Below are 14,845 nucleotides of genomic sequence, written 5' to 3' on the forward strand. Positions count from 1 at the left end.
TGCTTGCCTTTTAAGTTATTACCATGTGCAAATTGACAGTGGTGTGGTCAATGCAACAACAACTTACATTTATATAGTGCCCTTCATGCACGGTGATAAGTCAATGCCAATGACTCAGAGCAATAAACCTTGCGTTTGAAATGGCACCTTTCACGTCAGAGGACGTCCCAAGGCGCTGGACAGTCAGCGAGGGATTTGGACATGGGGAGGACATCTCGAAGCACTTCGCAGGGTTTTACTCTGAAGTGCATTGAACTTTGCGGTTGCAAAGTTTTTCTCCTCCTGTTACAGAACTGAGCGCACGGTGTCCTCAAGCAGAGGGGAGTTCACAGAAAACATTCCCATGTTGTTCATCACCTTCCCCTCGGCCAAGGACCACAATTGGAACGACGGGCATCTAGGTAACAGGAGACGTCAATCCCTGTTCAGCAGCCAGAAGTCAATGGAACAAAATAGAATGTTTCGCCCACAAAATACACAGTCAATTCACTTTACAGTGTATCGCGTGACGCGCTTTGAGACGTTTCGAAGACGTGATAAGGCGCTGCATCGAATGCGAGGATTCTTACTATTATCATATAAATGCAAGTTTTTGTTGTTGTTGTAGATTTTATGTAATGGACAAGAGAAGGCAGCTGAGGTGAAGTTTCTCCACAATTCCATCACCAGAGAAGTCCTGTATGACCATCCGGACCATGGTGCGTTATGAGCAGTTCGAAGAATGGCCTTCCATTCACAAACAGGTGAAGAACCGAGGGAGGAATATGAGCGTGTGAAGATGGCTATAGCCAGGAGACTGATCAACTGGGCCACAGATCTCTTCCCACAGCTGAAAGATAAGGTACGTGAGCCACAACCGTTGAGTGCGTATAGGAAACGGTCCTAAAATGCTCCTAAAGCTTCTAAAGTTTGAAGCCCAACCTTTGCCAATGGGCGTGTCTTCTATGAATATGTATCTGGGGAGAACATACTGTGAATCGTTTGGCAAATGATTGATGAATCTGCAGAGCAACAGGTCAAATCCTCTGCATGCTTCGAAATGCTAAGACAAGGAAGAAATCTACTGTAGAATCTAGTATCCTGATCGGTGACGGTGTTCCTGCAAATGGTTTAGACTGAGCACATGGAAGCAGCACCACCGCTCACCAGCCAGCGTGTATATGCATTTGATATAGCGCCTCATCTTGTCATCGAGACGCCTCAAAGCGCTTCGCAGGATTTACTCTAAATCCACTCTTCTGGGCGAAACTCGACTCTCAAATGCGCACAGATTTGCCCCCAACAAACAGTCACTCCTGTGGAGTCCTGTAGCTCAGTGGTTAGAGCACTCGCTTTGTAAGTGAGGGACCTGAGTTCAATTCCAGGAAGGGCGAAACCTTGGGCAATTTCCTTACTCCACACAGAGCCTAATAATAATCCCTCCAAAAAAAACAATAAAAAAAATTGGTCATTTTCAATCTATGACTGTTTGTGGGACATTGCTGCGCGCAATTGGCCGCCGCGTTCACCCACAAATATACAGTCATTCACTTTACAGTGCGTTCTGTGAAGCACTTTGGGTCGTCTAGAAAACGTGAAAAGCGCTATATGAAATGCAAGGATTATTATTGTTATTATTATGGATTGATTGACGGAGTTTTTTGCTTATTTGTTTGAGAGAGATTATTAGCCCTGTAAAGCCAATGGTTCTGCTTGAAGCTAAGGCAAACAGAGGAGAACGACAAGGTTGATTGAAGGGAGTGAGGAAGGAAATTCCCCGAGAGCTTTGGAAGTCCCTTCCTCACTCCCTTCGCCTCGTCCCCTCTCTTCCCACTTTCAGGTCTCGGCTGAAGACCTTTCTCTTCGACCGCGCCTTTGGTCACCTTCCTCCCCCCCCACTCCCTCCGGCCCGGGACCCGTTACTGTGAAGCGCTCTGAGACGCCATCCGAGGTGGAGGGAGGGCGCTATGTAAATCCAAGTTATTGTTGTTGTTGTTGATAATTCCTGCTCACATTTGCCAGGGTCAGCAGAACAACACAAAAAGAGGCTCAGATAGAAAGACATGTGAAGGGCAATTGAAGTCAGCCTGGCTGTAATGAACAGAGCGTCAACATTTATACTAACAGTCGTAAAGCAAGGCAGCTTTGGCCATTAGCAACAGGGCTAAATATTATGGATTACTTTTGATTGCTGATAAATCTGGTGCCAATTAACTCATTTCCCTTTTAAGGACGAAGGAGTGTGCTCTTAGAACTGTCTCTGGTGACAAAGCTTCCCTCATATAGCAGTAAATATCGTCTTACTGTTCCAACTTAACCCATCACTCCCTTCTCGAGAAACGGCGACCACTTTTTCTTTCTTCCCTTTAAAGAAAGGAGTCCTGTAGCTCAGTGGTTAGAGCACTCGCTTTGCAAGTGAGAGACCTGAGTTCAATTCCAGGCAGAGGGCGAAATCTTGGGCAAGTTTCCTTACTCCACACAGAGCCTAATAATGATCCCTCCAAAACCACAAACAATAATAAATTGGTCATTTTCAATCCACGACTGTTTGTGGGACATTGCTGTGCGCAATTGGCTGCCGCGTTCGCCCACAAATATACAGTCAATTCACTTTACAGTGTGTTCTGTGAAGCGCTTTGGGACGTCCTCCCGACGTGAAAAGCGCGATATCAAATGCGAGGATTATTATTATTATTATAAATCAGGTGGCTGTTCATAAACGGATTATTTGAACGTACAAAGTGCTGTGGAATATCCCCCCTTAGGAATATTTAGGCGTTTGTAGGCAAATTTTTTACACATTATTATCTGATAATCAAACAATGTGGTGATTGTTGTTTGCATTATCATCCTTTAAAACAATAGCAAACTGTCTCTAATACTTCTGGGTGTGGGATTAAACTGTCATTTTCGAGTTCAGTCCGCACCAGTGACAATTCTCTTTAAAACGCCTTGCTATTCGGAGGTTATGCTTGGGCAATGTTTTGAGCCAATGCTGAGGCACTGATCCAGGAAAAAGGGAACACTGTTTGCAGCACTTGGAGGACGTCTTAAGGCGCTTCACAGGATATACTGTAAAGTGTAGCGATTGTCTGTTTCGTTGGCGAACGAGGCAGCCAATTTATGCACAGCAATGACTCACAAACATCCTCGAAGTGAATGATTTTATTATCATAATCCTTGCATTCGAGACGTCTCAAAGCGCTTCACAGAATAAACTGTAAAGTGAATTGACTGTATAGTTTGTGGGCGAAGCGCGGCAGCCAATTGCGCAGAGCAGCGCCCCCCACAAACAGTCGTGAATCGAAGTGACAAATTTGTTATTATTATTATTTTTGAAGGAATTATTACCCCCGGAAAAGCGATCCGCCAATCGACTTAACAACCGGGTTCCTACTTGCTGCTGGGTAAACAGAGGCGTGAGTGTGGAGTAAGTAAGCTTGCCCAAGGTTTCACCCTGCCCGGGAATTGAACCCAGGTCCTTTGCTTGTGATACGAATGCTCTAACTACTGAGGGGGTTGGGGGGGGGGATTAGTTGATGGGCGCTGAGAGAAACTCCCTTCACTCGCTTTAACGTCCACCTGAACAGGCGATGATAGCAACGGCAACAGCTTGTATTTAAGCTTCTCCCTTTGGAATAGGGTAACGTCAACATTTCTGACGAAGGGTAGTGGACTCGAAACTTTGACCCACTTTCCTCTCGCCATAGATGCTGCCTGACCCGTCGGGTGTTGCCAGCGACTTCTGTTTTTGTTTCAGATTTCCAGCATCTGCAGTATTTTGCATTTAGCTTATCATTATGTTGGCTTGCACGCCTAATCAGCAAAGTGAGAGTCAACGAGTCTGTGGGAAGTTCAAAGTGGCGACAGAGCAGTGCAGCAAGTCAGATAAGTCGTAGCCAAACAAGGCGTGAATGTGAGCTGCAACAAAACTATTGTCAATTGAACCACAGGATTGTCAAATTTTTCCATTTAGTTCCTCAGAATTGGGCTCAACACGTTGGCAGAAGCCGCCCTCTGTTACCAAATTGATTTTCTTTGTGTGCGTGCGTGCGTGCGTGTGAGATGAGTGAGTTATTGGTGTGTATGTGGGTGAGGAGGGGGGGAAGAGCATCATAACCGAGTCTCGGGATAAAGGATTGGAACTGGACAGCAGAAGCAGCTGGTTGAGGCCAGGACTTGTCTGACTGGTTCAGGAAAAGACTTGGCACTCGTAACGGTAATGGGTGGGTGTATGGAACAACCCGGCAGCAAATTGCAGTTGTATACGCCTTTCATGTCGGAAGAATGCCCAAGGCGCTGGAGCCAATTGATAAAAGAACCTCAAGCGATTAGAGAGGCACAGGAGAGGGAACTAGGACAGGTGTAGATGTGTGTGGAGCGCTCCGAGACCATTCCGCCTGTGAGGCTTTATAGTTGTTATTGTCGTTGAGTATACACATTCCTAGGTACCGTTGGGCCTGTTTTCCCCATTCAATGTAACCTTCGTCATTTGTTACTCTCTTGCGGTCTTGTGACCACAATTTTCCAGCCTGGGGAGAGGTGAGCTGGGTGTAGGGTGGTGAGGAAACAAATGAGGAACAAAACATTGGTTGCATTTTTTTTTCCCGGTCCTGAGAACTAGGGCACGCGACTAGGCCAATTTTAGCAACATCGCAGTATGCCGTTGCAAGTTCTAATGCGTGGCACCTTTCACGCTAACGTCCGTTTTACACTCTCAACACAATTACAGACTTGTTCCCCCCACCCCCCCCCCCACCCCACCCCCCCCACTCTCAACGGGGCAATTTTTATCAACTTTACAGTCTGTAAAAATAATAATAATAATATAATAATAATAATCCTTGCATTTGATGTAGCGCTTTTCACGTCTTCGAGACGTCCCAAAGCGCTTCACTGTAAAGTGAATTGACTGTATATTTGTGAGGAGGGGGGGGGGGAATAAACTTGCCCAACGTTTTGTCCTGCTTGGGGAATCGAACCCAGGTCTTCTCGCTTGCAAGGCGAGCTAACCACTGAGGACTCCATGTAATTAGGAGACTGTGTGGGAGGAGATATCGTTGAGTGGTTCCACCGTTGAAGTAATGAACAAGAGGGCACATTATCAAATATGGCAGGTTGTTACTGGAACTTTGATGAGAATTACAACTGAATGCCGCACCCCCTTACCGTGGTAAGGCAAGGAACAACTCATCTGAACAGAGAATGTGAGCAGGCATTTTGTAGGTTAAAGCAGGTTCTATGCGTCATTTTTTTACTCAACTGTGAATGTGAGAGAGTTTATTGTTCTAAACAGAGAAAAAGTAGTGTTGGATAACCTGACAATACCAAACCGGTGCCGAAAGTTTATTTGTTGTAGACAGACTCGATTTGAATCAGTAATCACAGATCACAATCAGCAGTCAAAGAAAACAGAATCACATTACCCAGTTCTCCAACCGTGGAACAGTAGAGGACACATTGTCTGGAGCTGTTTGTCCTTCTCCTCTACTTGTCGAACTACTGTTATTACTTCTCCTTCACTTTTAATAGTTCACTTTCTTCCTGGAGGTAAATTCCCTCACCCCCTGCTACATGTACATAGATACGGTAGAATCAATATCAATTCCACTGCGTAGTGTGTTGACCCTCTACACAACTATTTCAGAGTTACATCTTTGTTCTACGAGTTTCTAACTCCACCTCCCCTGGTCACAGAAATGGCCCCCACCCTTTGCAAGCTGATAGCGATATATGAGCTCTTTTTTTGCATGGGAAAATAACTGATAAGGAGAAAGAGATACGCACAGCTAATTGGGAGGATTTCTTTCCTATTTCTTAGTGTTGAGCTAATCAGATTTCCAGGAACCCGCTTCTTTCTCTTAGTCTCCCTGTTTAATAATAATAATAATCCTTGCATTTGATATAGCGCTTTTCACGTCGGGAGGACGTCCCCAAGCGCCTCACAGAACACACTGTAAAGTGAATTGACTGTATATTTGTGGGCGAACGCGGCGGCCAATTGCGCACAGCAATGTCCCACAAACAGTCGTGGATTGAAATAGAGCAATTTATTATTGTTTTTGGTTTTGGAGGGATTATTATTAGGCTCTGTGTGGAGTAAGGAAACTTGCCCAAGGTTTCGCCCTCTGCCTGGAATTGAACTCAGGTCTCTCGCTTGCAAAGCGAGTGCTCCAACCACTGAGCTACAGGACTCCACATGTTTACATCTGTGCTCAAGGTCATGATTACTCAATTCTTCGATGGGAGGATGACAACGGAACCCAGGCACTGAGAGAACGAGGGAAAGTTATCAGAATCTGACCTCAGCCTGCGTCAAGTCAACATATCCTTTACCTTTGCTAACGCTAACTGGCACACGTAACCCTCTAGGGGGCCCTAAGTTAGTCAGTTAAAAGCACACACCCTTGTCTATGCCCCTAATAGCTAAGGAATGCTCTACTAAATCGTGTTTGGTTATATTTGAAAAGTTTACTAATCAAAATTCTTAAAAACCATAAGCATTACAAATATAATCTTACTGAGGTTGGTAAATGAGAGTGATCAGCAACCCTATAATCCAGGAGTAGAAGTGGAGTCCTGTAGCTCAGTGGTTAGAGCACTCGCTTTGCAAGTGAGAGACCGGAGTTCAATTCCAGGCAGAGGGCGAAACCTTGGGCAAGTTTCCTTACTCCACACAGAGCCTAATAATAATCCCTCCAAAACCAAAAACAACAATAAATTGGTCATTTTCAATCCACGACTGTTTGTGGGACATTGCTGTGTGCAATTGGCTGCCGCGTTCGCCCACAAATATACAGTCAATTCACTTTACAGTGTGTTCTCTGAAGCGCTTTGGGACGTCCTCCCGACGTGAAAAGCGCTATATCAAATGCAAGGATTATTATTATTATCATTATTATTATTATTAGAAAGTTCATACCGGGGTGGGGAGTGGGGGCTAGCGATTGAGTCATCATTTGACCGTGGTCTTGCTGACCACCGTGACCTATTGACAGCACACACCTGTCCCTCCACTCGGGGGACACTGGTCTTCTCCATATCCCCCGCCCTGCCCGTCCCACCATTGGCAGAGGGAGAGGGCGAGCCTTTCTGCCCCCAACCTTTGGAACTCCATCCAGCGATCCGTCCACCTCGCCCCAATCCCTTGTCTCCTTCAAGGGGCCATCTCAAGACCCCTACCGTCTTTTCAGCCACTCCTACCCTCCGACCCGCTTGATTCCAACCCCCGGCTTGGGTGTCAACCCTTAACTGTGCGGCGGTTTGGGACATCCTTCCAACATGAAAGGTGCTGCTCAAATGTAATTTGTTGTTGTTGTTGTTTGGGAAGCTATAGAGGATGGAAGCCTCACTGCGGCCCGTCACTCCATCGCAACCCACTCAACGTGAATTTGTCGGGTGTTACCGGCGTGGAACATCACATGGCGATCCTGTGAGGACGGGCGCTGCGAGGGCAACAAGTACAAGTCACATTCACACGGCAGCTGCCTTTTCCGTCGGGAGAACGTCCCAAGGCGCTGGATTTGGAGCAGAGTCGTGGGTCGCGATCAGGAGGGGTGGAGGGCGGGGAGGGCAGTGATAGGGCATTGAGACGGGCTCTGAGGGAGGGAGGGACGGAGGAAGGGAAGGAGGGAGCGAAGGACTATTGCACGGAGTTCCAAAGGACGACCGGGGGTGGGGGGGGGGTGTGGGGGCAGGTGCGATGGGAGCGCTGGTTAGTTTTCACGGTAGGATTGGTGCGCGGTTAGGCACATGCAAGCCATCGTCACCAAGCTCCAATATTGTGCTGCATCTTTATTAGAAGATTAATCCAGGGATCAGCAACGACGACGACGACAACAACAACAACAACTTGCACAGGGAAGCGTCCCAGAGCGCTTGATACGGATTCCAGCTCAGGCACGTCTTATAAATAAGTCACACTGGATCAACAGTCTTTATTCATTCTGTAAGTGTTAACTTGGCGTAAGCATCTGGCTAGTCATAGTGTGGTATATACTTATCCCATGTTTTGATACAATTCATTATTTTTTAAGGCTTATAAATACAGCAGCTATCAGTGCTTCACAGTAAGGCATCATCTTCAGCCCCTTATTAAGGGGTGACTTGAAGGCCACAGAAAGCAGATGGCAATAGGAATTTGGGGGAAAAACAGAGGACGAGTTTTAAGAAAAAAAGGGCAAACGAGAGGTCATCTTGACGTACATTAAAACACTCCGTCTCCCCCGCTCCCCCCACTGCGATTTCAGTGTGTCACTCACTTTTGCTGGACGGCGGCCTGTGTTCGAGAGAGAACGAGTTTCACATCGGCACTGAGCAGGGCCTCACTGTGTCAAAGGTTCCGGTGATAAGACTCCAGCTTGGGAGAAAGCTTCCGACTCCGAGCCCAAACCCACAACCTTGATACCAGCAATCGAGATTGAGCGCCTTTCTTAACGCTCACGGGATCAGAGAAAGGAGTTCGGACGATGGACGCACGCTCACAAACACGCACGCACGCACATAGCCTCCCACCATCTTGTTGGCCCGTTCGAAGATCGTATCCGTCTTTAGTCCAATACAAGTGGTTTCAGTCTGTTAAACACAAAGGAAATCTGACACGCACCCACACACAAAAAGGCAGGAAGAGCCACTACAGTGCCAGACGAACGTATCCGTTAATGTTTAATACTGTTGCAAACTAAAGACAGGCAACAGATTGAAACAGATTCCAGATTTTTTTGGGGGTTACATTGATACGGTCAAAGGCACAAAACTCCGGCTCGTCATAGCTGCTGAGACTCTTTGGTTTTAATATTTAAGGTCGTGGCAAGGTTCTTATGACCCAATCTTAATTTGGAAGCCGGTTCCTTTTAAGAACTGCAGAAAAACATCTTTCGGAAGTCACCCACCCTGTCAGCAATCATTTATTTCCTGACCAGAACAGGTGAGAGGTCAGCGGGAATCCCTATCCACTCGGGTAAGAAAGCTGCCTCATATTTAAAGAGCTTTAAAAAGGGTGAATCAGGTAAAGTGTAGTTAGAGAGGTAGATAGTCTCCCCGCCAGCGAGGTAGGCAGCCCAGATACCAAAGGTCCCGATTGTCATGATAGTGTGATTGCAGTGAGCGAGGAGGGAGAAGTCTCTGGCTGGACTGCCTGACTGTCCATCTCCTGAGAAGTGAACGTCTCCTTTGGAGGCATCTATGTTGTCCTTGCACCAATCCATTCCTTCACTTGTCACCACAAACACCACGTTGCTGTACTTCTTCCTGAAGTAAGACATTGCTTTTTCCAAATAGACTTTATCAGCCACAACTCCCTTCCAAATGTTTGGCATCACCTCCACATAATCTCCTCTTCGTACATGGACAGCAACATAGGTCACATTGGCTTGCCCTTTGCTGATGCTTCTCAGGAACGTGTTGGCCTCTTCAATTAGATAGTCATGGAAGGTGAACTCACGGAGGATTTCCTCTCGGATGTGATGGTAGAAGGTCCAGGAACAGGGATACCCTGTGAGTTTAACATAGTCTCCAGGGATGTGTCGGTATCTATCCTCCATCCAGTCATTCAGCTGATAGTTCTGCCAATGTACTTTATTCCACATACTCTCATGGAGGGTGGGAAGGTTAATTCTGAAGATGGGAGACAGGTAATTGGCCATGGCCTGGGGAATGTAGGCTTGTTTGCCATTCAATTTGGCCAATGCGTACAATGTGGCATACTCCCCCATTTGATTGCCCAGACGCCCTATGGAATTAATTGTCCAAAAGCCTTTGGATGCGATAACAGAGTTTGTCCCTTGATGTGTTTTAGTTGTCTTGTTTGTCTCTGTGATGTACAAATCCATGTTTTGTGAATTTTCTGAAAATTGACCTTCAAGAATGGTCAGTGGAGGAAATGGCATTAAGTAATAAGCGATGGTGAGTAAAATCGCTGTGAACAACAGAACTCCAAAGTACAGCCTCTTCCCGAAAATATTTGACTCCATCACTTCCAAAGACTCTTGTTGATGTGGTCTCTACTGATTGTGTCTCCAGATCTGTTATCTTTTTCTGAAAACAACACCGGGAGCATATTTGTCATCGAAATCACAATGATCCCATGAAGTATGATCAACTGGTGCTAACTGCGACACAAGTTGTGAGACATTAATAATAATAATAACCCTTGCATTTGATACAGCACCTTATCAACACCTTATCACCTGTGGGCGAAACCCGGCAGCCAATTGTGCAGAGCAGTGTCCCGCAAATAGTCATGGATTGAGTGACCAATTGATTTATTTATCATAGGATTTTTTTTGAAGGAATTATTACCCGCCCGGAAATGCGATCCGCCAATCGACTAACAACCAGTTTCCTACATACAAGGAACAAAGGCGTGTGGAGTAAGAAATCATGCTCATCGTTTCGCCCTGCCGTGAATCGAACCCAGATCTCTCGCTTGCGAAGCGAGTGCTCTAATCACTGAGCCAGAAATTGACATACATTGCTCTAGCGTTGCATAAGGAGAAATCCAGCAACACAACAAATGTTTGTCTATTAGGGAGAACAAAGGTACAAGCAGAGAATTATAATCCTTGCGTTTGATATAGCGTCTTATCACCTTGTTGGGACGACTCAGATTGCTTCACAGATTATAAATTGACTATATTTTGCAAATTGACTATATTTTGTGGGAAAATTGCAGCGGCCAATCGCACACAAGAGTGTCCCACAAACAGTTGTGGACTAATTGACCAAATCATTTATTTATTTATTTATTTATCTATTTATTTGGGGATGGGATTATTACCCCCAGAAAGCGATCCACCAGTCGACTAACATACGGGTTCCTACTTACTGCTCAATAAACAGAGGTGTGTGGAGTAAGGAAACTTACATAAGGTTTCTCCCTGCCCGGGAATTGAACCCGGGTCCTCTCGCTTGCAAGGCGGGTGCTCTAACCCATATGCTGTGAGTCGCCACAGGTTGGAGCACATCTGACTTTACTGAGAGCAGAAAAGAGCCACATTTTCCTGCCGAAAATTCACTTCATTTGGAATTCACCTTACTTTGTGAAGTGCATTGGTGATCGTATCAAGATAACATTCTTACACATTGAGATAAGCCGTCATTACTTACCTTCCAGGTTTCTAGGAAATGTAGAGGAGTTGAGAATTGAAGGGGAAAAGTTACTCCAAGATCCAGTGCAGTTGCGGAGAGAGGTGTTGGAGACAGGGCAGTGACAGGAAGTGGAAGAAGCAAAGAAATATTGTTGTGTAGCAAACATTTTGCAGAATTTCAAAGCCAATGAATTAGGTCACTATCTTCCCACTTCCTCTTCCTCTTCCAACAGACTTCACAGGCGTCCTGACAACTGGTGAATTTATTTAAACCAGCAGCGCTCAAGCCTGGGCAAGAACTGGTTCTATTCCTGAGTCAAGATTTTTTTTATATACAGCTTCCGAGAATCAAGAGCATAATTGGTGAAACAAATATCTGTGATCATCCCCCAAAACAACATGAAACCAACCCGGCAGTGTGTTACGCCAATGGGGGAAATGCATCCACTGCCCTGAAGGAGACACTGTTGTGAGCACATAAAACAGATGAAACAGGTTTCAAAACAAAGCCTTTCATATTCAATGAATATGAACAAACTTTTCCCAGTTTCCCGGCCCTGAAATCAACCTCCAGGTGAATGATATACCATGAGAATCCACCCATTTTCAGACGTGCCCATTGACATAAATTGGGCTTCTCTCGCTTGCAAGATGAGTGCTCCAATCATTATGCTCCAGGACTCCACAGGTTAGGATAAAACTAACCTGTCTCACAACAAGACCTGGGTTTGATTCCAGGTAGGTAGGTTTCCTCACTCCACAAGCTTCTGTTTACCCAGCAGTCGGTGGGACAACCTAGGTAGGTAGGTTGTTAGTCAATTGGCAGATCGCTTTTCCAGGGGTAACAATCCCCTGTAGAAATCTGGAATTCTCCTCCCCAAAAGGCAGTGAATGTTGGATCTATCTACAACTTCAAGAGTGAGGTTGATAGATTTTTAGTAGGTCAGGGTATTCGGGACTATGGGGAGAAAGCGGGAAATTGGAATTGAAAGGATTAGTTGAGGTACAGATCAGCCAGGATCTAATTAAATGGTGGCTCAAAGAGCTGAGCAGCCTCCTCCTGTTCCTATGTTCTTATGAATGGTCAAGAATGTCCAAAAGCAGCAGAGAGGACAAGAAGGACACGGGGCAGAACAAGTCCTGGTCGCAGAGAGAGAAAGAGAGAGAGAGAGAGAGAGAGAGAGAGAGAGAAAGAGAGAATATGTTGTTGGTGACTTTGACAAGGACCATCTCGATGCTGTGGGAAGAGTGGATGCCAGGTTGCAGGGGCTTGACAAGGAGCGGAGAGAGAATTAGGAGCAAAAGTGAGCGACATTGGATAGAAGGGCATGTAATTACTAGAGTGCTATAATCACTTTAGGATTGTATTTAAATCTTTCTTGGTCAGAACAGGTGAGAGGTCAGCGGGAATCCCTATCCACTCGGGTAAGAAAGCTGCCTCATATTTAAAGACTTTTAAAAAGGGTGAATCGGGTAAAGTGTAGTTAGAGAGGTAGATAGTCTCCCCGCCAGCGAGGTAGGCAGCCCAGATACCAAAGGTCCCGATTGTCATGATAGTGTGATTGCAGTGAGCGAGGAGGGAGAAGTCTCTGGCTGGACTGCTTGACTGTCCATCTCCTGAGAAGTGAACGTCTCCTTTGGAAGCATCTATGTTGTCCTTGCACCAATCCATTTCTTCACTTGTCACCACAAACACCACGTTGCTGTACTTCTTCCTGAAGTAAGACATTGCTTTTTCCAAATAGACTTTATCAGCCACAACTCCTTTCCAAACCTCTGGCATCACCTCCACATAATCTCCTCTTCGAACATGGACAGCAACATAGGTCACATTGGCTTGCCCTTTGCTGATGCTTCTCAGGAACATGTTGGCGTGCTCAATGAGGTAGTCATGGAAGGTGAACTCATAGAGGATTTGCTTTCGGATGTGATGGTAGAAAGTCCAAGAACAGGGATACCCTGTGAGTTTAACATAGTCTCCGGAAATGTGACAGTATGCGTCCTCCATCCAGTCATTCAGATGATAGTGGATCCAGTGTATATTTTCTGACACACTCTCATCGAGGGTGGGAAGGTTTATTCTGAAGATGGGAGACAGGTAATTGGCCATGGACTGGAGAATGTAGGCTTGTTTGCCATTTAATTTGGCCAATGCGTACAATGTGGCATACTCCCCCATCTGATTGCCCAGACGTCCATCGGATTTAATTGTCCAAAAACCTTTGGAAGAACCAGCAGAGCTGAGCTCTCCACACGTTTGCTCCTTTGTATGTGTAGTCTTAAACTGAAGTATGGCAAATGGATAATAATATGAATAGAAGACATAAATTATGAAAAGTAGCATGGAGATCAGTAGAATAACTCTAAAGTATTGCTTCTTACTGTAAATGTTTAACCCCTTCATGTCCAGAGACTCTTATTGACCTGTTCTCCAGTGATCGACTCTTCACTTCATTGACTGTTCTCTGAGAAATCCTAAAACAATACCAGCGACATGTTTGACATCGAATCCACAATGAACTCGTAACAATTCTACAAAGTTAGCTCAATGAATCATTCATATCTGTAGTGAAAAGAAACCGTAACTAGCAATCGCTGGCATTATCCCTCAAAAAGATCCGCGATACGTTAATGTGCACGGTGTTTGTCTTGGGGGAGAAATGATAGGACAGGGTGTGACAGGCGTAGGAAAGAAATCAGTCTAATTGCAGAAAGAGCAAAGAGGCCAGGAAAGGTTTCAGCTTAGCCTGCGTGAATTCGAGAGGCATGAAGAGTGCCACCATCTGAGCAAACTCTGCAGTTGGCTTTTGGCCAACTGTGGAAAATAAAGGATTATCGAGAGGCAGAAACTTGCAGTGACGAATTAGTCGAGAGAGAGAGAGAGAGCGAGAGAAGTGATGTGGAGAAAAACGGAAAATAAATATAGAAGAGCAAATTCGTTCGTAGCAAAAGAGCAGGTTGTCTGTGGCAGTGGAGGAACCATCAGCGCTTTTATCCCACTTTAAGGTCCCTGCTGCTCTTACGTTTCACTGGAGCGAGATCGCCTTTCGAAAGCTCGGAAAACAATTCCACTTCTTTCACGGGAGCGTTCATCCGTAGGCGGTCAGGGAGCCGGCCGAGCTCTACCACTGCAACGAAAGGAACAAAGTTTCGAGTTTCAACCTCTGAGCGATTTTCGAATTATTCTTGTATTAAACATTAGCTCTGGTTATTCGGCAATGACTCATACTCAGAATCCGCAAGGTGAGACTCGCAACGGTGTTTCCTGCACTTGGGGCGTCCTACACTTGCCGCCTACCTTTTACGATAGTTTACCGCGCAGGTTAAAAAAAAACGCCGTTTGGCTTCCCCAGGCCATGAACACACAGGTTCAGCAACACTGCAGCGAGTGCAGTGTTTCAACATCTAAGAGTAAGGTTAGTCTCTTGCAGCAGCAGAGCACTCCCAGACAAAAGATTAACAGTAAGGAATGTATCGCTTGAAGCGTTTCGAGCAATCCATAAGTTTGACGTGTAGGCTACAAAGAAATGTTAGTTTCACCGTTGTGGCCGATGCTTTCTTGGCCGGTCAGGTGTGTCTGAAAAAATCATCGGTAGTTCAACCCAGGTGAACAGTTCAGCCCACACGTGAAAATTTCCCAGCGTCTGGAAAAGCTATCTCTCACTCTCTCCCCCAGAAGCATGCATCCTGCTTACATAATCCTAGTTTTTTTTGTGTGTGGTGGGGGGGGGGGGGGGGTGATAGGGTTGTCAGGTGTGTCTGACAGGTGTGGAAAGCCA

General features: G+C 45.7%; 2 protein-coding genes across 4 annotated transcripts; both read right to left on the reverse strand.

Annotated features, from left to right (window-relative positions):
• Nucleotides 1-7,885: 7,885 nt before the first annotated feature.
• Nucleotides 7,886-14,154, reverse strand: LOC103183767 (galactoside alpha-(1,2)-fucosyltransferase 2-like). 3 transcript variants are annotated; one of them, XM_042343193.1, is made up of 3 exons: nucleotides 14,090-14,121; nucleotides 13,449-13,541; nucleotides 7,886-10,014 (listed from the first exon to the last, which is right to left on the reverse strand). In XM_042343193.1, exon 3 carries the CDS (start codon nucleotides 9,948-9,950, stop codon nucleotides 8,886-8,888), a length of 1,065 nt encoding a protein of 354 aa, XP_042199127.1. In that variant the 5' UTR covers nucleotides 9,951-10,014; nucleotides 13,449-13,541; nucleotides 14,090-14,121; the 3' UTR covers nucleotides 7,886-8,885. The 3 variants fall into 3 exon arrangements, with proteins under 3 accessions (XP_042199127.1, XP_042199126.1, XP_007899605.1); XM_042343192.1 differs by lacking the exon at nucleotides 13,449-13,541 and having other exon boundaries at nucleotides 14,090-14,154; XM_007901414.1 differs by lacking the exons at nucleotides 13,449-13,541; nucleotides 14,090-14,121 and adding an exon at nucleotides 11,086-11,893.
• Nucleotides 12,135-13,470, reverse strand: LOC103183768 (galactoside alpha-(1,2)-fucosyltransferase 2-like). The gene has a single exon (XM_042343194.1). It carries the CDS (start codon nucleotides 13,468-13,470, stop codon nucleotides 12,418-12,420), a length of 1,053 nt encoding a protein of 350 aa, XP_042199128.1. The 3' UTR covers nucleotides 12,135-12,417.
• Nucleotides 14,155-14,845: the final 691 nt, after the last annotated feature.

Source organism: Callorhinchus milii, unplaced genomic scaffold (assembly GCF_018977255.1).
Source record: "Callorhinchus milii isolate IMCB2004 unplaced genomic scaffold, IMCB_Cmil_1.0 Scaffold23, whole genome shotgun sequence".
NCBI classification, from domain to species: domain Eukaryota; kingdom Metazoa; phylum Chordata; class Chondrichthyes; order Chimaeriformes; family Callorhinchidae; genus Callorhinchus; species Callorhinchus milii.

Excerpts from the sequence above, each read along its gene's own strand:
- LOC103183767 (XM_042343192.1), bottom strand. The coding sequence starts at position 9,950 with ATGGAGTCAAATATTTTCGGGAAGAGGCTGTACTTTGGAGTTCTGTTG.
- LOC103183768 (XM_042343194.1), bottom strand. The coding sequence starts at position 13,470 with ATGAAGGGGTTAAACATTTACAGTAAGAAGCAATACTTTAGAGTTATT.